Source organism: Phalaenopsis equestris, unplaced genomic scaffold, assembly GCF_001263595.1.
Source record: "Phalaenopsis equestris unplaced genomic scaffold, ASM126359v1 Scaffold000121, whole genome shotgun sequence".
NCBI lineage: Eukaryota > Viridiplantae > Streptophyta > Magnoliopsida > Asparagales > Orchidaceae > Phalaenopsis > Phalaenopsis equestris.
The window spans coordinates 598,895-623,533 of record NW_018164563.1 but is presented as its reverse complement, the minus strand read 5'-3'; the positions used below and the strand labels follow the sequence as shown (position 1 = coordinate 623,533).

The 24,639-nt window shown below is 34.9% G+C and overlaps 1 protein-coding gene and 1 pseudogene across 1 annotated transcript in view; one reads left to right on the top strand and one right to left on the bottom strand.

The window, feature by feature from the left end:
• LOC110021091 (histidinol dehydrogenase, chloroplastic) overlaps positions 1-18,800 on the top strand; it is a gene marked incomplete at its 5' end in the record, with an annotated part of 30,056 nt that extends 11,256 nt beyond the window's left edge. The window contains 5 exon segments of the mRNA XM_020719422.1: positions 1,362-1,421; positions 17,601-17,711; positions 17,785-17,955; positions 18,038-18,128; positions 18,368-18,800. Coding sequence (XP_020575081.1) covers positions 1,362-1,421; positions 17,601-17,711; positions 17,785-17,955; positions 18,038-18,128; positions 18,368-18,642 — 708 coding nt within the window. The 3' untranslated portion in view covers positions 18,643-18,800.
• Positions 18,801-23,572: 4,772 nt separating this feature from the next.
• Positions 23,573-24,627, bottom strand: LOC110021079 (annotated as a pseudogene).
• Between the last annotated feature and the right edge of the window lie 12 nt (positions 24,628-24,639).

Here is a 24,639-nt window from a genome sequence, read left to right as displayed (position 1 = left end):
CTATACATTTAAGTGTTGTTGAGATGAGAATACTTGGGTGGATGAGTGGTTTTACACTAAGAGACAATGTGAAAGCAATATATCCATGAAAGGGTTGGAGTAGCTCTAGTGACAGACAAGATTAGAGAGTCGCCTTAGATTGTTTGGTCACATTAAGCATCGACTATCTGATGGCCCTGTTAGGAGGGTAAATGTTTAAGATTTGACTAGTGCTAAGAAAGGTGGAGTCTTGGGCCTTTTGTATAAAATATTTTTATAATTTATTAGAATTAAATGAAAATATGACACTCAATACGAGACAATGGAGAAGGATTTATATAGCCAAGCTCACTTGGTGGGATAAAGGCTTCTTGTTGTTACTATTGTTGTTGTTCTTTTTGTTTCATCATGACTTGTCTTTATAAAGTCCAATGATATAACTTCCCTAGGGGATGAGGTCAAGCTAAAACACCTCTTTCGAATATTTTTAGTTTTTAGCTTTGTTTTTTTGGAGTCAGTGGTGCTTGTAATATCATAACTTCCACCCCATTTTCCCTAAATATTTTAGCTTTCACGTTGTTACTCGAGTTTTATAACCCATCTAACCGATTTATGCTAAAATATGTTATTTTGAATATCTATATTTTATTTATCCATATATCATTTTAGCTCATTCTTTTATCCCGCTACTACTACATTTAAATCAGAAATTTTCAGAACTTACCACCAGCATGGTAAGCCTAAGAAATTTAACCTTGCTCTTTATTAAAGATTTCAATGGATCTAGTACCATCCAAAGGGCAATTTGCACTCCTTTATGCCATGCATTTGTCAGGTTATTATCTTAAAAAATTTATGGATCTATCAGAAGTAAGGTTATGTGAATAATATATTTCAATACTATCATTTAATTGGCTGAAAAAGGACAAAACAGCTGACATAGAATTACAAGAGGTTGTTATGTCTTCCATGACTGCTATAATCGAAATTGTGCTTTATGTGATGGATGGATTAATATGCTGTACCATGAAAAAATAATGTCCTGAAACCCTAACTTTGGTAGTTATAGTAGGAAGACTTTCCTGAATGCTTGAATGATTTTAAGACAAAAGATCAATCTTTTATATATTATCGAATGTTTTTAAATGCTCATTTCTGACCTTTTTCATTTATTCTTGCCTTTTAAACTTAGATGGCTATAGTTTGATTCTTTTTTCATTGAGTGAATGCTTTCAACCATTCCCTGTCCATTTCACATGAATGAAAATATTTTTTATATTTCACTTTGTGCTGATTTTTCTGCTCAAATTCTTTGGGGCTTTCTTATTATGGCCATTACGTGCGTTTTACTAGATGCTTACTGTAATAATAATGTCATTCAGGTTGATAAAATATTCGGGCCAGGAAATCAGTATGTTACAGCCGCGAAAATGATTCTCCAAGTATGTTGCATCTTTTTCTAAGTCTTATCTTAGCATGAGCACTAATAGCATTCTCCATTATTGTGCATGGTTATGTGATCGTGTATAGGCTTATATCTACTCTGTTATCTTTTTATTTTTATTTTTCTAATGATGGCTCTATTTCTTTCTTTGAACTGTTTGATGAATGCTTAATCGCATGAACCAACTACAGAGCCCAATTTGCTCTGTTATCTTTTTTCTTCTCTTTCTACTCTGAATTTTAATATTTTCTACTCTGTCGATAACTAGAAAATCTATTTTTTTTTCTAAATAGATGTGTTTATTCTATTTAGAAAGATGATTGTATTTTAGAATGTTTTTTGCTTTATTACAAGTTCTCAGGTATGAGATGTCTATCTACTAAAAAAATTGACAATTTTTCTTGAGTCATCCTTTAAGACTCGGTCGATATCAAGTTTGCATATGGCCAACACACAACTCAATTAAGCTTGAAGAAAATTAAACATGTCATATTTAAAATGGTCAACACAAATGTTCAAAATATAAAATTGAAAATGAATCATAAACCTAGAGTATGTACGCTTAGTTCATACTTTCTAATAAATAACACAAAAATACAGAGAAAACTCGTTTCATAAATTACATTTGATACAATATACTTAAAAAGAGTGAATCAAAATTGATGTAAATTCTTCTTAGATTCTCTCTTTTTCCTGGTTCTTTCTTCTTCTTTTGTCCTTTTGGAAGTCTCCAAATGTCTCTCTACGCTCCTCACTCACTCCCACACTCCTAAGTATTCCACTCTCTTCACCACACAAGTCACTCTTTCACTCTTACTAACAGCCTATCAACAAAGGACCCTACTAGAATAACTCCATTAATTCCTTAGGTAATTCACTTAATCAGCTCTGAAATTTCTTCGGTTGTTGCACCACGACACTAGCCTTGCAGCACCGAGGCATTGCCCACTTTGTTTTTCTAATTTATGTTTATAGGTTTTAATGCTGTGACACTATTGTTTTTAGCAAATTTTTACTCGTAGCGCTAAAATGCTTCCAAAATATGGCGTCAGAGTGCCGTGCTTTATATCTTGAATATTATTTTCTTTTATCTTTTGGCGTTGTAGTGTTGCATGTGGTGCGGAGGCACTGTTCTCGGGTTTCTAAATAATTTCTTCTAGTTTCCGACATCATAACGTTGCATAAAACAACACCAAGACATCAAGCTTTCTTTTTTTGCACCTGTTTTTTTTGCCATGAATGATGTCGCATCGCCGCTAGACAAAGTCGAGGCACAGTCTTGACTTTATTTATTTTTCTTTATTTTTTCTCCTTTGAGAAATTCTTGCAACAATCATTACATTTATTGATAATAAACCACAAAATAATAGTATTTTCACTTAAATTCACATTTATTTCTTAATTATATAGTTCACTCAACTCATTTTACAATATCTCTCGTTTAATTTCATTTTAAACTTTTTTCGCATGTTTCCACTTTCTTATGAGTTTGGTTCTTTAGTTTTTTAATTCCTCTAGAAATACTTGAGAGCTGACACAAGAAAATCTAGGACAAATAGAGAGGAGAGGGAGAGAGGGAGAACACTATAGGAATTAAAAATGAAATAGAATAAATGAATAGACCCTAATCCTAAAGTATTTGCATAAATTGAAATTTACATAAATGACCTTTTATAAACAATTAATGATCCAATTATAATAATCTTAAAAATCCTATACAGAATCAAATAAACTCATTAGATGATGCAATTTGAAACACACGCCTTAGTTTCATAAAGTTAAGATTCAAAACCAATGTCTCAATCACTTGAGGAATAGATTTTGAAAGATCAAGGAAACACACATACTTTGAATCTTTTTCCTAGTTCCTTAGACAAAACAAGTTCCGAGATATATGTTTTGAAAGATTTTTTGAACAATGATAGTGATGTTTGTATTTCATCTAGATATCAAAATCCTTTTTACATATTTTGGTTGCTTACTTCTATCGATGATTTTATCTTTGTTGGTTATACATGGTGATAAAATAAATACTCAAAAACATCCATCTTATGGCTAAAACCGTTTGACATCCAAATTCTTCATTCTAAAAGGGCATGGAGTATTTAAACCATATTATAGAAAATTATTATCCATTGATGTTCTTGCCCTAAAAATTCCCAACAAAATGGTATATTGAATGAGAAAATAGACATCTCGTTGAGATTCCAAGATCTATTATGTTCACTAACAATACCCCTAAATTTTATTGTAGTCTTACCATCCTCTTTGTCCGTTATTTGATGAGTAACTACCCACTAATTTTTGCAATTCAAATCACTGATCATTTGTTTTTTTGGATCAATTGCTTTCCAAATACTTGTACTATTTTAAATATATCTATTAAATTATTTGGGCGCATTTTCATTCTCCATAATTGTGGATAATCTTTATTGCAAATCTTCTAATTGGATTCTTCTAGGTTATGAGATCAATCGAAAGAGCTATGAATGTTGTTTACCATTAGAAGGAAAATATTTGTGCTTATGGATACCATTACTAAAAATAAATCATGTTGAATTTGTGACTAGAGCAACATAATTTTTTTGATAGAAGACGGTGTATTTAAACCCAATTACAATCACCACAATAAAGGAAAGAAATAAAACTAAATAGAAAATACATAATGAAGGAATAAAGACAAATAACAAGTAATAATAAGTAATAATGACTCTCGATTGTCGTTATAAATCTAATACTCCCCTTCAAGTTGAAGCATAGATGTCAATAATGTTCAACTTGGATTTAAAGTTATCGAACAAAGGATGAAGAAGATTCTTGGTGAGGATATCTGCTAGTTGACCAATAGAGGACACAAAAAGAACAAAAAATTTTCCTGGACTCAATCTTTTCTTTAATAGAGTGTGTCAATCTCCACATGTTTGGTACGATCATGCTGGATTGGATTGTGAGCAATACTGATGACGGTCTTTTTATTACAGAATATCTGTAGCGGGACGGGGGTTGACATACGAAGTTCACGAAACATGATGCATAACCAGGGAGCTTCATAGATCCCCAAAGACATGGAACGAAATTTAGCTTCAGCACTGCTCCGGGCAACCACAAACTATTTTTTGCTTTTCCAGTGACATGGTTTTCCAATACAATTGAGCAGTAACCCGAGGTGGAACGTTGATCATGAACCGACCCGACCTAATCAGTTTCTGTGTAAACAACAATAGACCGAGAGGTGTGGAGAGAAAAACAAACCTGAACACCTGAACCCGATATACTTTTTTAATGGTGGAGAATCCAGTGGACAACTTGGAGATAATGCTCATATGGGCTTATGCATAAATTGATTCACTATATCAACTACGTTGCATATGTCAAGGCAAATATAGGCTAGGTAGATGTGTTTCCCGACAAGACGCTAGTAATGAGTATTGTTGACAGACACATCATTGGTAATATCAGATAATTTTTTATTGGGATCTATAGAATAGTCATAGGTTTGCACAGAAGGTTGGTCTCTATCAAGAGACCAATCACACATTTGCGCTTGCGACATACAAATTCCCCAAGATGACCGAACCACTTCTATGCCTAAGTAACGGAGAGATCACAATTCCTTCATTTTAAAGGGCGTAGCAAGAATGTCTTTTAAGGATTTCATTGCTGGAAGATCGTTACCTATAAGAACAATATCGTTAACACAGATAGTAAGGATAGCTACCTGACCATTAGAGAAATGCGAAAAAAGAGAGTGTTATCTAATTGAGCTCGAGTAAAATCATGGCCCACGACCACCTTTGTGAACTTGTCGAACCAGATCCTTTGAGGCTGTTTTAGCCCATAGAGGGACTTTCGCAGCCTGCATACTTTTCATATGGAGGCAGGAGAGTCAGAGCCAAGAGGGAGAGACATTTACACCTCTTTTGTAAGTTCTCCATTTAAGAAAACATTCTTGACATCTAGCTGGAATAAAGACCAACCCAGATTCACCGCAAGGGACAATAAGACCCGAATAATGTTTAACTTAGCCACCGGAGCAAATGTATCCTCATAGTCAACTCCGTAGCTTTATGAGTACCCTTTGACCACCAATTGTACCTTGTTGTGTTCAAAAAATCTATTTGAGTTGAACTTGGTGTTGAAAATTCATCGACACCCTACAACTTTCTTACGCTGAGGAAGATCAAAGACGTCCCACATATGGTTTCACCGGAGGGCATTCATCTCCTCCATTACTGTTGTTTTCCAGTCTGGATCAACAAGAGCAACCTTAATCGTAGTTGGGATCTGATGGTTCGTCATGGCAGTTGCAAATACTATTTAGGTCGGTGATAAACTATGGAAAGAGACATTTTGCCATAAAATAGAAGGAGCATGTCTAATTGCGTACCTTATTTCCTTATTTGGAGGAGGGTTTGTGTTGGGGATGTCGCCCAGAGTGGAGTCAAGGCCTTGTAAGGAGGTAACAAACTCCAGAGTAGGAGCATCAGGACGGGTGCACCGAGTGTAGACACTGATAGTGGCAGGAGATGGTGCACTCAACGGAACAGAGGACTCCTAAGTGGTTGGAACAATAGGGGGAACATCCACAGGAGTAGGATAAGGGACAATGTCTAAGAACTCAAGCTCCCCCTCACTTGAGGCCGAGCTAGGAAAATAGAGAACACTTTCAAAGAAGGAGACATCAACACTCACATAGATTTTTTTTGTGGCAAGATCAAGGCACCGATTCCCCTTTTGAGTGGTGCAGTCCTTAGGAAGATATTTTATGGATCTGGGATCAAGTTTTCTGTATAGGGGAAATGTTCCGAATAAAGGCTGTGCACCTTAAAATCTTGGAATCTAATGTGGAGAGGACATGATTGACAGGGAAGCATGATATCAGGACAATTAAGAGGATTCAAAACTTGTGAATGTTAGAGGGTGCTCTATTTATGAGATAGGTGTCATTCCAAAACCGTCTTGGGATATTGGATTGAAACATAATGGAGTAAACAACGTTGAGGAGGTGACTATTTTTTCTCTCGACTACCTCATTTTATTGTGTCCGTACACGAGCTATGGTGGAGGATTCCCTTACCAAGAATTTTACTCAAAATAGAGTTGAAAAAGTCACGACCATTGTTAGTCTGAATTGGAGTTTTGAATTGAGTTAAGATAAGTGTGTAAAAGTTTGGACGGTGAGCAACCACTGATTTTCTTTTAAAATATAGACCCACGTCATTCAATGTGGTAATCAATTAAAGTTAGGAACCATTGTCTATTGGTGTAGTTGGGCATGCGAGTTGATCATCATATGCCACTGTGAATGAGAGAGAAATGAGCGGAAAGTGTATAAGTGTGAGGTGAAAAGTGAACCCGATGATGCTTGGCTAACTGATATGTCTCACAATTGAAATTAGAAAAATTTTTATTAGAAAATATTACAAAATAAAATTTTTGTAAGTATTGGAAATTATGATGACCCAAACGACAATGTAACAACATAATGAGACATTCAATGACGCGAGATAAACTACAACTCGTGAATGGAGTGTCCCCACTCTTCGTGCTTTTCTTTTGGGAGTAGTAGAGTCCAGCTAACCTCTCAGTAGTTTCAATCATTCTCCTTGAACGATGATCCTGAAAAATACAACCATCAGTAGAGAAATTAATAACGCAATCAATATCATTCGTCATTTTATTGACAGATGACAAGTTACATTGCAATAGAGGAACATATAAAACAAACCAAAAAGTTAGACTGGTCTTGAGTACAACCAACCCTTTACAAGCAATGAAACTACATGAGAGTTATCGACAATTCTGACAATATCATTCTCAGAGCACGGATAGTAAGTTGAGAAAGTTTGCATGCACCCAGTCATGTGATCCATGACACCTGACTCAATAATTCACGGACTAGAAGAGGAAAAAGATGTGAGAGCCATAGGATTAGTACCTTGTCTGTTGTGGGAGGTCAACGGGCTCGCAGTGAATTGATTTGTTGCAAGTAGCTTGATCAATTGCTCCATCTTATTTTTCAGAGATTTGGAGGATTTCGGGTTGTTCCGGGTAGGAGTCAGTTGAACCGTAGTAAACTCAGATTTTGCTGTGAGACCCTTGATAGCAGAGGATTTGGCCAAATTTTTATATGTTGGTTTATCGTAAAGTTTCTAACACTCGTCCTGAGTGTCGTTGGGTTTGTGACAGTAATCACAAGTAGGGTGCCCGACCTGAGGTAACATGGACAAGGGTTGAGCATGACAAGTCTCTGACAGATAATTCGGTTGAAGACAGATGATCTGGCTGAAGGAGTATAAGTGTCGAGCATGACGAGTCTTCGGCTTTTTTCCCGGTGTATCTCAGTGAAAGCAGCTCGAGCGGGGGGAAGAGGTTCTCGACCAAGAATACAACCTCGAACTTCTTCAAGATTTTTGTTAAGGCCAGCCAGGAGTTGGAACATGTGATTTTTTTCAACAATCTTCTAGAAGAGAAATGTCGGCTGGAGAATCCCAAGTGTAGTCGTAGTACAAGTTGCATTCTATCCATAATGCAACAAGATCATTATAATACTGTGTCACGGTTCTTGACCGCTGTTTTGCCTCTTAGATTTTCTTAAACACCTCATAGAGTTGACTAGAGGTTTTTTACATCCGAGTAGTTATCACGAATGTCATCTAGAGGACACTAGCTGAAGGGAGGAACATATATGAACGACCAATTGACATTTCCATGGAGTTGATCACCAGGGAGTTTTCCGCCTCCCAAGATCTATAAGCCGGGTCAGTCTTTGGAGGTTGATGGATCATACCTACGAGGTAACCGAATTTTTCTCGTCCTTTGATGAACAAAGACACGGCTTGGGATAGTTTATGATTCGTGATCAAGAAGTTCATGTTGGATTCTGATCTTTCGGTCTGTAGAGGGATTGAGGTAGGTGACGATCCTTTGGTGGATTCATGCACACCGTCAGTAGGAGGTTTGATGGTGGAGGAATCCGTCATACTTCCAATAGAGTTGGATTGCTGAGACATAGGAAAGGCTGGCAAGAGGGATGTCCAGTGGCCGAAAAAAGAAACTTTTGGAATCAGCAGTAGGGTAGATCATGCAGGCAGGAGAAACAACCAACAAATAGCTGTGCAGGGAGGCCTCATGATAGAAAAAAAAGAAATCCAACAGGAAGTCCTGTAGGGAGGTCGGCTAGAGGTGTTATTGGGCTTAGCGAGAGATAGGTTTTGTCGGCAGGAAGGATTTACAGGAAGAACATGGGATTGACTAGAAGGATTATTGGCAGGAAGGATCTGTGGCTGGAAGGTGGCTGCCCACAGGCTACAGAAAAAAAACCTGCAGGTGGCCAACGACTAAGGTGGAACATCTAGGGTTAGAGTCATGTCTTTGATACCATATTGAATTTGTGACTAGAGCAACATAATTTTATTGATAGAAGAAGGGTTATTTAAACCCAATTACAGTTGCCACAATAAATGAAAGGAAGAAAACAAAATAAAACAAAATAAAACAAGATAGAAAATACATAATGAAGGAATAAAGACTAATAATAAGTAATAATGGGTAATAATGGCTAGGAATTGCCATTATAAATCTAGTAAACATTTCTATAGAAATTCTCCTAGGGGGAAATAGAAGAGGAAGAAATTTAAAAACTTATTTTCTCTGAAATCCTTTAATCCATAAATACCATTGGGTATCTTATTTTTCTTAACCCCAACAATAGACAACATTGTGATTATTGGGTCTCCTTAATTTGCCTAAACTGAGTGCCCAATACTTGATCCTTCATCATTTCTCTAAAGTTTGTGTTTACACTCAACGTAAGATTCTATAAAGGGTTGAAACTCTTCTTACTCCCGATGCTTGTTACGAATTATACAGTCAGAAAATTCATAAACTCTTCTTTCATGTGATATTATTTAATAACTGCTCATTGCTATAAGAAAAGATGCTTGTGCCTGTACCTAACATTCTATAGCAAATAGGGTGAAATATGACTATCTGCCCTCCTTAATAAATACTCTATTTTTCTATTTCATAGAAATTAAAATCCCATAGACTATTAGAAGAAGCTTTTAATCGACCAAAATGGTGAGAGGCCACGGAAGATGAAATGAAAGCTGTTGAAAAAAAATTAGAACATGGGAGGTCCCTTATAAACTCAAGAATTTCATTCAATTGGATGTAAATGAGTCTTTATTGTCAAGTATTAGTTTTATGAATCCATTTAGAGGTACAAAACATGTTTGGTAGCAAAATGGTTCATCCAAATTTATAGGATTAACCACTTTGAAACTTTTGTTGTTGCTGCTGAACTTAATAATACTATTCAAGTCATTCTCTCAATGCTGGTTAGCATTGATTGGTCACCGAGTGAACACTAAGATTAGATATTCCTTCAAGGATTAATGACTTATGTAAATTGAAAAAATCTATTTATGAGCTCAAACAATGATCTAGAGCTTGGTTTGAATGGTTTTCCAAAACTACGCCAGCAAGGCTTTAAATCGACTTCATCAGTTCATGTTTTGTTCTGCAAACATAAGATTGGTAGTGTCTACCATATTACTTATCTATGTTGATGATAGCATTTTTATATGGGATTTGATTAGGAGATCAGTATCTTAAACAAGAAAACATGATCGGGGGTTCGAAATTAAAGGCATCGTGCATCTCAGGGACTTCAAAATGAAAATCACTAGAAACAACTATGACATTACGATTTCTCAATGAAAATATGTAAATCTCTTTTTTTTCTTTTTGGATTGGAAGCAAACCTGTTTACATTTCAATGGATAAAATACAAAATCAGGTGATTTTAGCACTAGTTCTCCAATTGATGAGAGCGGATACCAAATATTGGTTTGGTTGAGAAACTCAATTATTTAGCTTATGCTAGACCTCACATTAGTTTTGCCATTAGAATGGTACGTCAATTCATGCATGCACCAAGACCAAATGAATGTTGTCATAAGAATACTTGATTACGTAAAAGAGAACCCAACAAAGGGCTTATTCTATATTTTAGAATTTTAAAATCCTATATTGATGCAGATTGAGTGGGTGGCACTATAGTTGGTAGATCTACATCAGGGCACTGCACTTATGTGTGGCATGATTTGTTACATAGAGAAATAAAAAACAAAAAGTGGTGGCAACGAGTAGTACAAAGCTGAAATCAAATCTTGGCTAGTTGGAGGAGAAATGAATTAATATGATTTGAGCTATCCCTAATAGTGCTACAGTAGTCAACACATCTATAATATTATAATGTGACATTAATGTTATCAGCATGATGTACAAATCTTTTCTATTGTGATAGGGCCAGACATGGTGATTTAGGTTAACATTTTATTAAATAAAAAATTCAAAATGGAGTTTTATTTACTTGTACTTTTTGTCCAATTTGATTATTGACTTACTAGCAAAAGGATACCCTATTTGAGAAAAACATTATTGACAAGCTTGACTTGTATGATGTTCACAAACTAATTTGAGGGAGAGTGTTGAATGTCATTGTGCCTTTACAAGAGGAAAAAGCTTGATGTAATTTATCTTCTACCATAGAGTATCCCCTTGATTGATACAACACTTAAATTGCAAGATGGGCTTGTAGTTTTCCTGTTGGGAGCTCTCTATTGATTACACTTAATGCTTTTAGTAGTTTTTTAAGCTAGTTGTAATATTTAAATTTATTTTAACGTTTGAGAGAGTTGTTGCACTATGAGAGACCACACAAGTTTTTTAAAATTTCTCACTTATGATCGAATACGACATCAATGTATAGTATATCATTTCGAGAGATGAAAATAGTATCCTATGATGGATCAAATCCTGAAATTATCATTTCACTATTCTATGGGGCTATGAACTTGAATTTTTTCTCGTCCTAAAAGAATATTATTTATTTTAATTTTGGGATTTGATATTTCTAAAAAGGCAAGCTGTTTTGATTAATTATTTGATTGAAAATGACAACTTTCGATTAAAATATTGAATATTCATTTCTGCATGTCACAAAGATTCTAAATCTTTAATTGGAATATGAAAAGGAATGACTCAAATTTGGAATTGTTCTTAGCGGAAGTCAATGGACGAGGAATAGGAAGCACCAGATACTCGGTGACCCAGTGCTTCCTCTATTTTATCCTATAGTTGGGTTTTATGTTTTAGGGATTGAGGAGGTATTTCACGTTTGATTGAATAATTTTTAGAAATTTACGACTTAAATTCGCCTGAACGAGTCATTGTAAAGCTTAAGAGAAATTAGTTATGTGACAAAAACAACAAGATAACCTCATTAACATAAACTAAAGCGAGTCTTACCAGTAAGGTAGAGATTCAAACCTAATTTAAAATAGTGAGACTTGAGGAATTAACTCCCACTAGGGAGTAAAATCTAGCCCTCTTAGACTTACAACCATCATGTAATAAGCTGCCAGCTAACACCTAAGTTTTAAAACAATGATGCCGGTCACATGTACATTAAAAGTGGTAAACTGTTTTTATTAGAATTGATGACTTACGAATCGATTATAAGATCGAGTGGCCCACGTAGAGATATGCTCCTCACTCATTTAAATATTGTCATTTTAAATCTTAAAATTTTATTATTAATGTAAGATTATGTCGACTCGATTGAGCCAACTGAAGATGGACTTGATTAATCGGAAGCGATCGATCGGTGAAAGTTTTATTAATTACATTTTTAATCAGTGAGACTATAGCAGTGAAGTGGAAGCTATATAATTCTTATATGATGCATGTTAGAAGAGTTTTAAGGCAAAGTAATGTAAAAAAACCATATTCACCTAATAAGGGCAGTGATACTCATAGGTCAGATCCTCCATTTCCATGTAATGGGTGAAGGCCCAATGAGACAAAGGGAAAAATACAAAATGATGCTTTCATCTGCGTATGGTTCCTCTAGTCTTTATGTTTCTACTTGAATTTTATTTAGGTTGTTTAATAATTAAATGCATGTTAATGCAACACTCGGGGTGTGAATGTAGTTTTTCATTAGATTATGAGTTTATTATTTTTGTTTATGGTTGAGTTAATTTTTAAAAAAATTAATTAAAGTTGGTGGTTGGGTAAAAAATCTCTTAGCCTAAAAGCCAAATAAATCAAAGATTGACACAAAATCATTGAAATAAAACTATGAAAGACATGCAATTTTCTATTGCCCACATCAGTAAATAAAACACATGCAAGTGCAAAAGAATAACACAAAAATAAATAAAACACATGCAGTGTGGCGGAGTACCGTGGTACACCCCAGAAGAAAAATAAAAAGGTTGGGCTGTCAAGCATCTGCACTCGCACAGTCCGGCCTAGACCCAAGACAAACTCGTTGGTTGACTAGGCTTTCTCGATAACTTTAGTTAATTTTCTGGTAATCTATTGTTCTTTCTTTGATCCTTGAGTCGAGGTTCATCTTTGCTCTGTCGTGAAGTTGAGGTCTATCCCAGCTTCGTCATGTAAGTCCCATTTCTGACTATCCAGACAGCCATAGCTAATAAACAATAGACAAACTACTCTAACTTTGCTATAGATTTGATTGCATTAAAGTGAAATCAAAGGCTATGTAGAAAAGCGCTATTACTGTAACATGTAAAGAACATAACACAAAGCAAACTAGGCAAACCATATTGACTTAGCGTCCTCACGATCCTTTATCTCGCTAAATGGGGTCAGTTACATGAATCCTTTTTTTCCATTGTGTCCTATTGAGTGTCATATTTTAATTTAATTCTAATAAATTTAGAACATTTTTAATAAATATGCCCAAGTCTTTTTAGGTCTACCTTTGCATTTCTTAGCATAAATTGAATCTAAAACATCTACTCTCCTAACTGGATCATTAGATGATCGACGTTTAATGTGATTAGAACATTTAAGATGACTCTCCTGTATCTTGTCTAACATTGGATCTACACCAACTCTTTTACAGATGTATTCATTTCACATTGTTTCTAAGTGTCCAGCCACTCATCCACCTAAGCATTTTCATCTCAGAAAATAATGTTAGTCTAATAAACGCCGTTTTAGCATCCAGCCTACGCAAACAAGAACAACCCTAAGTCTCCATCTAAAATGACAAAATCACATTCATCAAACTCATTCAATCCAAGCATGCAGCACACAAAAAAAAGCGCACACAATCTACCATCGGCCTAACCTAATATAGGTTAGTTGACTAGCAAAATGTCTAAAGAAGTATTGTATGTGAGATAGTTGTGCTTTCTTTATGCTTGAGCTGTTGTTTAAGTTTGGGGTTCAATTTATTACCATTGGGTGGTTTAAGTAAGTTGTTTTAAGTATTGTGCAAGTATTTAAATTCCGAATTTTAATTTATGTTCACTTTAATCTAATGTTACAAAAGTTGTGAAAAGCGAGAATCGTCTATCCAACGGTTTCGCTAATCACTTCTCCTTGGTTTTAGGACGAAGGGGCACTTTATTCGGAGGGACAAGGTACACCACCCTGGACAATTAATATGATTTAATTAGCTCTTTTACTTTTGATTTGACATTTGAGTTTGAGTTGGGTTTATGTTGAATTTATGTTCATTTTTGCTTTGGATATGTCTAAATTCATTATTAGATAAATTTGGGCTTAAATTTGACTTTAAGTTAACTCAGTTTAGTTTTAATTTTTTGTTTAAGTTTATTATATCTTTCTTAGTTTATATTTATTCTGATTATATTGAATTAAAGTTTATTATGATTTAGTTTGATTAGTTCTTTGATTTAACTTAGTTTAATTTATGTCTTAGTTGAGTTAATCAATATTTAATTAATTTAACTTGATTTAATTTAAGTTAATGTTTAACTTTAATTAAGCTAATTGATTTGATAAAGATTTAATTGATTACCTTAATTTTGTTCGAGTTAAATGTTTAATTTTAGTTAAATTAGTTAATTCAATAAAGATTTAATTGAGTAACTTATCTTAGTTTGATTTAAGTTAAACATATAAGTTCAAGTTTGATTAAAATATATGCTTATAAATGTGATAACTGACATGCACAATAATGGATGCACATGCAAGCAAGCAATGAATACACGTCATGTAGTGATGTACAGATGTTATATAAAATTTCTACAAATACAAGGCATGAAAACTGATATAATAAGATTATTTAATATAATGCTAGAAAGCATAAGAAGTCTTATTGAAATCAAATGGCATGAGGGTTGGACTTCCAAATGGGATTGAGCTCATAATCAAAGAAATACTTGATTCTTTCCTTTGTATACAAGAAATCATAGGATGATAATATTGTGAAATTTTATATGATTCTTGTGAATGTCAGAATTAGCAAATCAAGCATGATTAGATTACTATATTTTTCATATTTGGATGTCACATAACACAACCCACATATTCTAGTATTTTTGTTGTGGCAATCTGAAAGTTATGTCAACAATAAAGTTATGTAATAATATGTGTATGAAATAAACCTGATTTGCTTAAAACTTCCTAAAAGAATCATAGCTTCAATGCTTGATCAAACAAGTAGTAAATGTGAATTTGATATTTTGCATTGGCACAAATCATTCCAACATGCTATGCATATTCATATCCCTTAATTAAAATGCGAATGATCTGTAAGATTCTAACAAACTTATGCATAGAAATTTTCAAAGGAGCAAAATAGGTTAATTTTACACATTCGCAATGTGATTAGTTTGGCCGTTTTGTGCAAGAAAGAAAAGGAGTTTTTGGTTGTGCTTCTCTTGCGGCCTGGCTCACGTGAATGAAAGAAGGAGATGGGGAGTCCTCATTCTCTGGTTGCTAGGTGCTCCTTGTGCGACTCCAAGAAAGGGGACATGGGAGTTAAAACCGAGAGAGCCCGACCTAGGGCTTGCAGTTTTGTGCAAATAGGAGCCAGTGGGTTTTCATGAAAGTGGAACATGTTGAAGCTTCTTGCTTTCGGTTGGAGAGTCACAAAGGAGAGAAGGATTTAAGGCTTGGGATTTTGTTTTTCTTTTACACCCACACCACCCAATTATTTTATATTTACATAGATACCACTTACATTCTTTTCATGCATAGAAGAGGTGGCATGTTGGTAAAAAAAGAGGGGGGGGGGTTAAAAAAAGGGGGGGGGGGGGGGGGGGTTTATTTACATTGGAATTGGGTGGTATTTATGTAAATTTTCTCTTTTTTATTTTATTTCTTTGTTGATTAGGTTTCAATTAGTTTAATTTAGTTTAGGTATGATTTAATTGCAGCTTAGGATTAGATTTAAATTTCATTTAACTTAGAATAATTTAAGTTGAGGAGTAGCTTAATTTTTTGTTTAACTTAGTTTGAGTTAATGTTAAGTTTTAAATAAATTTAGATTTTAAGCTTAGCTTAGATTAGACTTTAAATTTTATAATTAGGTTATGGGGTTGGATTAATTTAAATGTATATTTTGTTTAATTCAATTTTAGTTGGTGTTTTTAGTTTTAAGTTGATTTTAATTTATGTTTTATTTCCATTTTAATGTTTATATTAGATTGTTAGGTTATAAATTATGTTTAATTTTAAATTTAGTTTGTTTAAGTTTAGGTTTTAATTTCATTAAGTTTAAGTTATGTTTTGTTTAAATTAAATTTAAATTTTTGTTAACTTCAAGTTGATTTTAAATTTTAAATTCTAGTTAAGATAAATTTAGGTTAAAATTTAACTTCAATTTTAATTTATATTTTAATTTAGATCTTAGTTTAAGTTATAAGATTTTAAATTACTTTTTTGTTTTGATATAAATACTTTAGTGATTTATCATCATCATCATCATTGTTGTTATCCTCTAGATTATTGTGGCCTCAACACACCCTCAAATAGAGTCCGATTTGGACACGAACGGGTTTATTTGAAAAGTTTTGATGATTCAAATGTGATTCATTTTGCGAAAAAATGCTTCGAAAGAACTTTTTTACATGGGAGAATGTTACATGCAAAAAGAAAAAAAAAAAAAAACTCTTGCCGCTCGAATTCACATAAAAATGGGGTCAAATTGCTATCAAACTCGTCACATGCTTCTCCAGCATGATGAGGAATGTGATGCAACATACAAAATAGAATTCGAAGTACTATGATGAGTCTCTTTTGACTACATTTTTTATGTTAAGTTGAATTTAGTTGAAAACTAGATTTTAGTTCTGGTTTAATTGAATTAGAATTAAGTTTAATTTTAGTTTTAATTTGAGCCAAGCCCAAGACCTTGCAAGCCACCCAAGCCCTTATATCAGGCCAAGATCAACCACCTAAGGACACTGAACGAGCCCAAGCCTAGATAGAAGAATGGTGAGGAGTCTTGACAAAAAATGAGGTTAATAGTTTATTTTTTCTTATTTTTCACCTTGTGCCTCACACAATCCATAAAGTATTACACTATTTCATCTCTCTTTGCTTTTACATACTTTTTTCCAACATAATTTGACCCATCTACTAAGTTTTTGAGTATTATATCAAAAAATATTTTATGTTCAAAGATCTAGGCCGTCCCAAATATTTTGTGGGAATTATGTTCACTTACAACAAAAGTGTTTTCTTCTTTTATGAAAATATGCTGTAAATCTGCCGATACTCCCAATGACTATAAAATGTTGCTAATCTCGTCGACATTGAAATGTTGTTCATGAAGAAATTTCCGAGGATAGTTTTATTTCTTAATGTCACCATGCTAGGTTTCTCTTTTGCTATGGGAGAATCATCAATTGGCAAATGCAAACTCTCAAATAAAAATATTCGAAAGCTGTTGAGAAAAGGATCACCATACACCAAGAATGGCACTTCAATGGAGGATACTAGTATTCTGAATTTGTTGATGACTGAAAATCTAAACTTGCTTGTCTCATATTTATTGCAGGTTATTTGGTGCCTAAAAGAGTAAGAAATAAACAATGGTTATTAGATCAAGCTTTACATAGTCATGATATACTTTACATGTGATATGATCTGGGGGAAGACCTTCTTGGGTGAATTTGGGTTCTCAATTTCATGGCCCATGCTCATAAACTATGACTGCCATCCTGCCTTTTATATTACCAGTAATGTTGTATTTCATGAAAGATAAATATGATCCGTGATGTGGTTCCGCTACAAAATTTCATTTTTCGTGTTTCCATCATAGAACATCCTGCAAATACACTTTGATTTTGAGATTCTCCATTTTTTTCCTGTCATGCAGAACAGCGAAGCAATGGTTTCCATCGACATGCCTGCCGGCCCATCGGAAGTTCTGGTCATCGCTGACAAATATGCCAACCCAGTTCATGTTGCTGCAGACCTCCTGTCTCAGGTATCTTCCACTAATCTTTTTCCATGAACTTGCTTCTACCTGCTAACCATGCTGATCTGCTTGTCTTTTTCAGGCAGAACATGGGCCTGATAGTCAGGTAGTTCTTGTCATTGCCGGAGATGGTGTGGATGTTGGTGCCATTGAATCCGAAATCAGTAAACAATGTGCAGGCCTTCCCAGAGGACAATTTGCTTCAAAAGCACTCGATCATAGCTTTATTGTTTTCGCTCGTGATATGGTCGAGGTAACTCAACTTGCTCGTTATAAAGCTCGAGCCAAGCTTCACCCAATTTCGTTGCCCGACTTCTAACAGTTCTCTTCTCTAGGCAATCTCCTTCTCGAACATGTATGCTCCTGAGCACCTGATCATAAATGTTAAAAATGCAGAAAAGTGGGAAAGTTTGATCGAGAATGCCGGTAAACTGATCCATCTCTACAAATATATTCATTCAAAGGAAAACTTATAGTTGTAGGAAAATTGATCATGTATGGAATCACTGATAAAGGAACGAATATTACGTGCGGCATCCGTATGTGCGGATCGATAGTATTGAGTTGGTGTTCAAGTGGATCCGCATCTAATCCGCACATATCATGTCCGCACCTAATCTCTTTACCTGATAAAGAGAGTATGATGATCTTAAATGTTGTCTCAGGTTCTGTATTTTTGGGGCAATGGAGCCCGGAGAGCATCGGCGACTACGCTAGCGGGACGAATCATGTCCTCCCAACTTATGGGTATGCAAAGATGTACAGTGGAGTGTCATTGGACTCTTTCCTTAAATACATCACTGTCCAGTCACTTACAGAGGAAGGATTGAGGAGTTTGGGGCCTTATGTGTCTAAGATGGCAGATGTTGAAGGACTTGAGGCACATAAGAGAGCTGTCACCCTCAGGCTTCAGAGCATGGAAGTTCCACTTTTGTTGTAGCCTTCAACATTCAGAAGTAATCAAAACAGAACAAGCAAATATTAATTACTATGTTTCTTCTAAATTGTCAACTGATGGTCAGATAATTACATAATGAAGCATGGAGTATAGTGTGTGGTAAACTTGTAAAATGTGGATTCTAAAAGATATATTTAAAATGAAATTTAAATATAATAATTGGTTATATCCAATCTTTCTAAATATGATTTAATTCATCATAATGAATTTGAGCTCTTTGTCACGGACAAATAGTCCCACATCGGCTATGTGTAGAGTTAAAAAACAGTATTTAAGTCTTGGGCTGCCCACCTCACTTAAGGGCTCTTTTGGGAGGTGACAAGTGGTATCAGAGCAGATTACTGCCTACCATGTGTGTGAACTCTCCATGGTCTAGTGGGACCCTTTGTGGAGTCGATCCGTGATGAGGGCGTCACGTGATTGAGTGGAGAAGAATGTCACAAGAATGTCAAGAATGTCACGGACAAATAGTCCCATATCGGCTAGGTGTAGGGCCAAAAAATAGTATTTAAGTCCTGGGCTGTCCACCTCTTTTAAGGGCTTATTTGGGAGGTGACATCTTGCTCTGTTTTCTCAACTCCGCCTCTTTCCTCTAGCCTTGATCTAAAATTTCTCTTAAAATTTTCACTAGATGGCTATTGTAAATTCTAGAATAATTTAGCCAATAAAAAGGGATAATTACATACAATCTGGCTGAAATATTGATATTTACAAACTCAAGTTATTTTTCTGAACTATTAAATTGATATACTTATGCGTTATGATTAAACTATTGAAAATTTGATAAAAATGAAATATATATATATATATGTATATTTGCCGTTCGCCGTTACCTGTTGGCAAAGCAGCCTCTCTGAAGATCGCAAGTCCTCTCAGGTTCGAGTTTAAATTCTCTGGTCAGTTTGTCGGTAGTGAGGGTGATCCTCGAATAGTTAGACACATGAGGGTGGTTGGGGGATGAGAAATGTTTTATTGGCTTAATTTGGCTGGTGAGGCCGGCTGAATTTAATATTTCCAAACCAGATTCAATTCATGTTTTTATTGCACGTCCATTTCAAAAGCCAAGCAACAAGTGGCAACTTGGAAGAATCATTATAACCTATTCCCAAAAAATTCTCATGAACGTGGACATAATTCGTCATATTTGCAACTTGCTCCCAAAATAGGTTAAATTTGCAAATGGTGTCCTTATTTCTATAATATATATACATATCTATATTCCACAAACATTTATTTTAGATTATATTTTAGATGACTTTGTGAATAAGTTAAATTCAATTTGTAGAAGTGTTAAGTTAAATTATATGATAATATTTGCACAATATTGCATGTCTGAAAATGATAGAGTGGAGGATTAATGTCTTAACGAAGCTCGAACGCATGATATAAACAATTAGCGACAATAGTTGAGCTATAAAATTAAGTCTTTAATAGTGATCGATGACAATCATCGAGAGGCATTGGCTTCATGCTTTCTTTATGATTGTGAACTAAATTTTTAGCTTTCTCTTCATTTTTCCTCCAAAAATTGGATTGTATTTAGAGAGTTTTGATAAGGGCTTTTTGATAAATTTAGCGAATATCCAAAAATACCCTATGGGACGGTCTGTGATGATCATACATCATTATTTCAATATTTAAGTGCATTGGTGACCTCAATTTTGAATGATTTTAGGTTTATTAAAATACTATCATCAGGACATTTGATGTGACCATAAACATGCAAATTCTAGATATCATTTCTCTTCAATTAATACTTTGACGCTTTTAATTATACTTCAAGTGCATGATTTGAGCCCATTTGGACTCGAATTAAGTTGAATTTAAGGTTGTTCAAATTTGTGTTTTTTAAATGTTCAATATGACTATAAATTTCTTGAAATAAGAGCTCTAAAAATAAACTTAAATCTTAAAATTATTTCATCTAAAATATATTGAGATTCATACTTGATCCATTAAATTTCTTAGTGATATATCAGTGCCCTCATATTTTTAGATGCAGAAGCTTTGTATATTTGAAAATATATTTTTTAAAAACTTAAGACAAAATTATAGCATCAAAGAAATTATAAGGTGCAATAGCTCTCTAAACATAAACTTTGGCTTCTCCTTTAGTTGGTCAATACTACTAAATCTTTTGAATCTTAATTTCAGTCATTCATGAGGTTGACATGTTAATTAGCACAAGAATTATCGACATAGTAAATTCTTTAACTTAGCTAGAATTTAGCTAATGGTGGCATCATTAGTTCTAAAAGTATCAAAATCAAGTTTGGAACATTGAAAAAAGGTGGAATATGCTTATTAAGGCTTAGGGTAAGCTGGGCAACCATTACCACTGTTGGTGGTGTGGTCACATGCATACAAACAAGTGCTCACACACAGGCGAGCATGTTCATGAGTGCTTTTGTAGGTGTGTAGCTCCACACATAGAATCATGCTCATGTTGATGCATTGCTACACTTGTAGGTGGACTCCTGCCCACATGTACAACCACAAAAGCAAGACCACCCACATGAGGCCTCAAAGTGGCTTTCGCAAGCACATATATGTGCTTGTGCAAGCAATGGCATGCGTAAGGTGGAGCGCGTGCAAGCGCAGTTGTGTGCGTGAAAATTGCTACAATAAATTCCAATTTTAAAATAAAAAATATAAAAAATATTTTATGTTTCAAACTAGCTATAAATTGCTAAAAAATTAGCATAATTGTTGTAGAAAATTTAAATTTTTGAAAAAAAAATTGTAAAAATTATGTAACTCCTACGTCTCATTTTCGTGTATAAATACCCTCTATATGAACACATTAATAAACATTATTTGTATAAAAAATGTTATGATTTGAACATATCTATACCTTTGAAGGCTTTTTAGTCGTATGAGATTTTTGATATACATGTATTTTTAGAGGCTCATAATCTTTGAGATTTCGAAAGTATATGCACTTATTGAGACTTGTCACATTTTGAAATATTTTAGTATAATATACCTTTTGAGGCTTATAACTTTTAGAGAATTTTGATATACTTGTAAAATTTAAAATCTTCTAAGATTTATGCGTGTCGTGCCCTTTGAAGGTTATTTCTTTTTGAGATTTTGTGAATACCTATATCTTTTGAGGCCTTTAATCTTCTGAGAATTTTGAGTTGAGATCTTATCAATCACTTACTTTCATCGAGTCTTTCTAGTGATGATCATATCTACTATTAGCTTCTTATCGAGACTTCTTCATTGCATGTAATAGAGACTCAATCTGTCACTTTCCATTATGAGATTGTTCCAATGAAAACTTTGCCTACTAGCTTTCTCATCAATGCTTCCTTTTGGGCTTACTTGAATGCATTGTTTTAGTGACATGATCTTCTGGCATAAAAGGGCAAATAATCTCCTCAAGAGATAAAATAAGTTACAGACTCCTTATTAAATAATTTGATTTTTTTTTTTGATGACTACTAATCTTCTATACGCTTCTTGTAAGTAATGATCTAGTTGGTCCTGGCTTATCAAATATTCAATTTTCTTATGTGGCTACATATTTTTATTGAGTGCCCTATTTAAATATGGAAGTGATAATATTGGAGTTGATCTCCATCATTTAGATTTTTTAGTGGCCATGGTCACTTGAATTGTTCAAAATCTTAAATCTCCATCAAAACATTAATTCTTGATGTATTTAATTTAATATAATTATTTAGCTTATGTTGATTTTGGCGAGAATGATTACTTTAAAATTTATGTGCTAAATTATAAGTATCTATCATTTAAAGTCTTAAGTTGATACAATTTTAGAAAAATATGTTGTATAATATGCAACACATAAATCCATGAATCCCAAAAGAATCACAGCTAGGGCGCAGTCGCGAAAGGTAAACAGATACGCGTGCCACGGGCTTCGACCCTTGACCGACATCTAATAGAATAGGATACGCGCATAATCTCAAAGAAGAATCACAGCTAGGGAGCAGGATGTCGCGGGGGTAATATCGCGAAAGGTAAACAGATACACGTGCCACGGGCTTCGACCCTCGACCTACATCTAATAGAATAGGATACGCGCATAATCTCAAACACATGTCAATCGCACGAAACAAAGATCCCAAGTGTGTTTTGAAAACGCATGAGCAGCAAATAAGCTGCCCCAAACGGACCCTTAGTCCCTAAATTTTAGAGTCTACTTGAAGTCTCCATCATTTAGTCTAAAAGGCTTTGCCAAACTTCAGTTAACTTAGGTGCTAAACTAGAAGTAGCCGTGATCACTTCAAAATTGATAGAATGTTAGAAAAATATGCTGTATAATTTGACAACTATTTTATAGAATATTAAAGAGATTTGTTCAAACTTTAACAACTTTGAATCCCTAAGCTTTGATAAGTCTTGTTCTACAGTAGAGAGTGGATCCTTTTTAGTTGTCCGGCATTCTTTCAACCCATTATGATTAATAACATCCATCTAACAAAATCTTGGCAACATTTTTCACATGCAATAACAGCTGCGTTGTGAGTAAAAAGGTTGTATCTATACCAAAACTACTTCTCTAAAGCTACATCTGCTTAATACTTCCTGATGAGCTTTTAGAGAAAAAAATAACACTAATCTCAAGCACAAATTAGCTTCATCGTCTCTCCCTGTTCTACCATGCAATTAGTTATTTTGCATGGATATAAAGATCTCTCTTTCTCTCCATAATAGGCAAGAACAAACTACTATCATGGTTTAGAAAATCGGATCAGACATTGAAGTGGTAAAAAAAGGAGGTACAAGATTTAAAGATTGAACCAAGACTAGGGATTGTACAAGGTGACCTCTAACGAAAAAAGATAAATTGAATTCAATATGGAAGAGAAAACACAACCAATAAAATATTAAAAAAGATGATAGACTACTTAAGTCATGCAAAAGACTTAAATGTTCAATATGATTTTTAATAAAAATATGACATAAGATAAAAAAATTACTCTAATCTATTGTTCGATTCAACTGCAGGTTCATTAGCCGGTTTGACCGTCGATTTTTTTCGATTCGATGTGGAGCCGTTTTTCAGCAAAATCACCAGCCAATTCACAGTCGAACCAATTGAACTGACCAACTTGATCTGATTTTAAATGGCTCACAACAATTATTCAAGAAAAGAAAAATCTCTCTATATATCTTATACTTGGGCTTCATGGTGAAGCTCTTTCAAATATTGCCGGTAGAATGGGACTCGCCATTTCTGTTCTGTATAGTTCTTGAGATCCGAAGACGTCGAAAATAAATTTCTTCCAGAAAGTGAAAACGGTCTCAAATGCAGCCTCAATCAAACGAACACGAAACTAAGCTCACAATGAATCCGGCGTCATCTCCGGCGATCTGACACAACCCCCCGGCAACAAGAACCTAAACCTCTCCGCATTCTCGATCAAAACTGGCGGCAGATTAATGGCCGACTGCGATTTCGGTATCGGTCCCATCTTACTTATAAGCTCCTTGAAACTATACTCCTCCGGCAACATATCAAACAAATCCCCACCTTCGCAAATAATCCTCTGTATCCTCTCTTCATCCAAAAAGCTCTCCTTCCTCACTCTGTCCGAATGACTGTACGCCTTCATCTTAAAAACCAAATCTTTAATCCTTCTGAAGCAGAAACTGCAATGCCATCCCGCATCCGCTAAAATAACGTCGCTTTGCCTGGAGTGGCGGTAAAAAGTCTCACCTTTTCGGTAAAGGTTGGCCGTCGCGCGCCAGCTGCTGAAATCGACGGGGAACTCGAAGGAGTACATGTAGTGGCGGAGCTGTAAGTGGAGAATGGGGGGGAAGCCATCGCACCAACGGAGGAGATCGATGGTGTGAGGGCAGGGGATTTCGTCGGCGTCAGACATCGATGAGGAGATCGTCGTCGGAGATACCGGAGAGGGAGATGAGGGAGTTCATGGCGCCGCGTTGGAGGGATTCGAGGTGGAAGGGGGGGAGGGGGGGGAGGGAGGAAGGGGGGGGACAGGG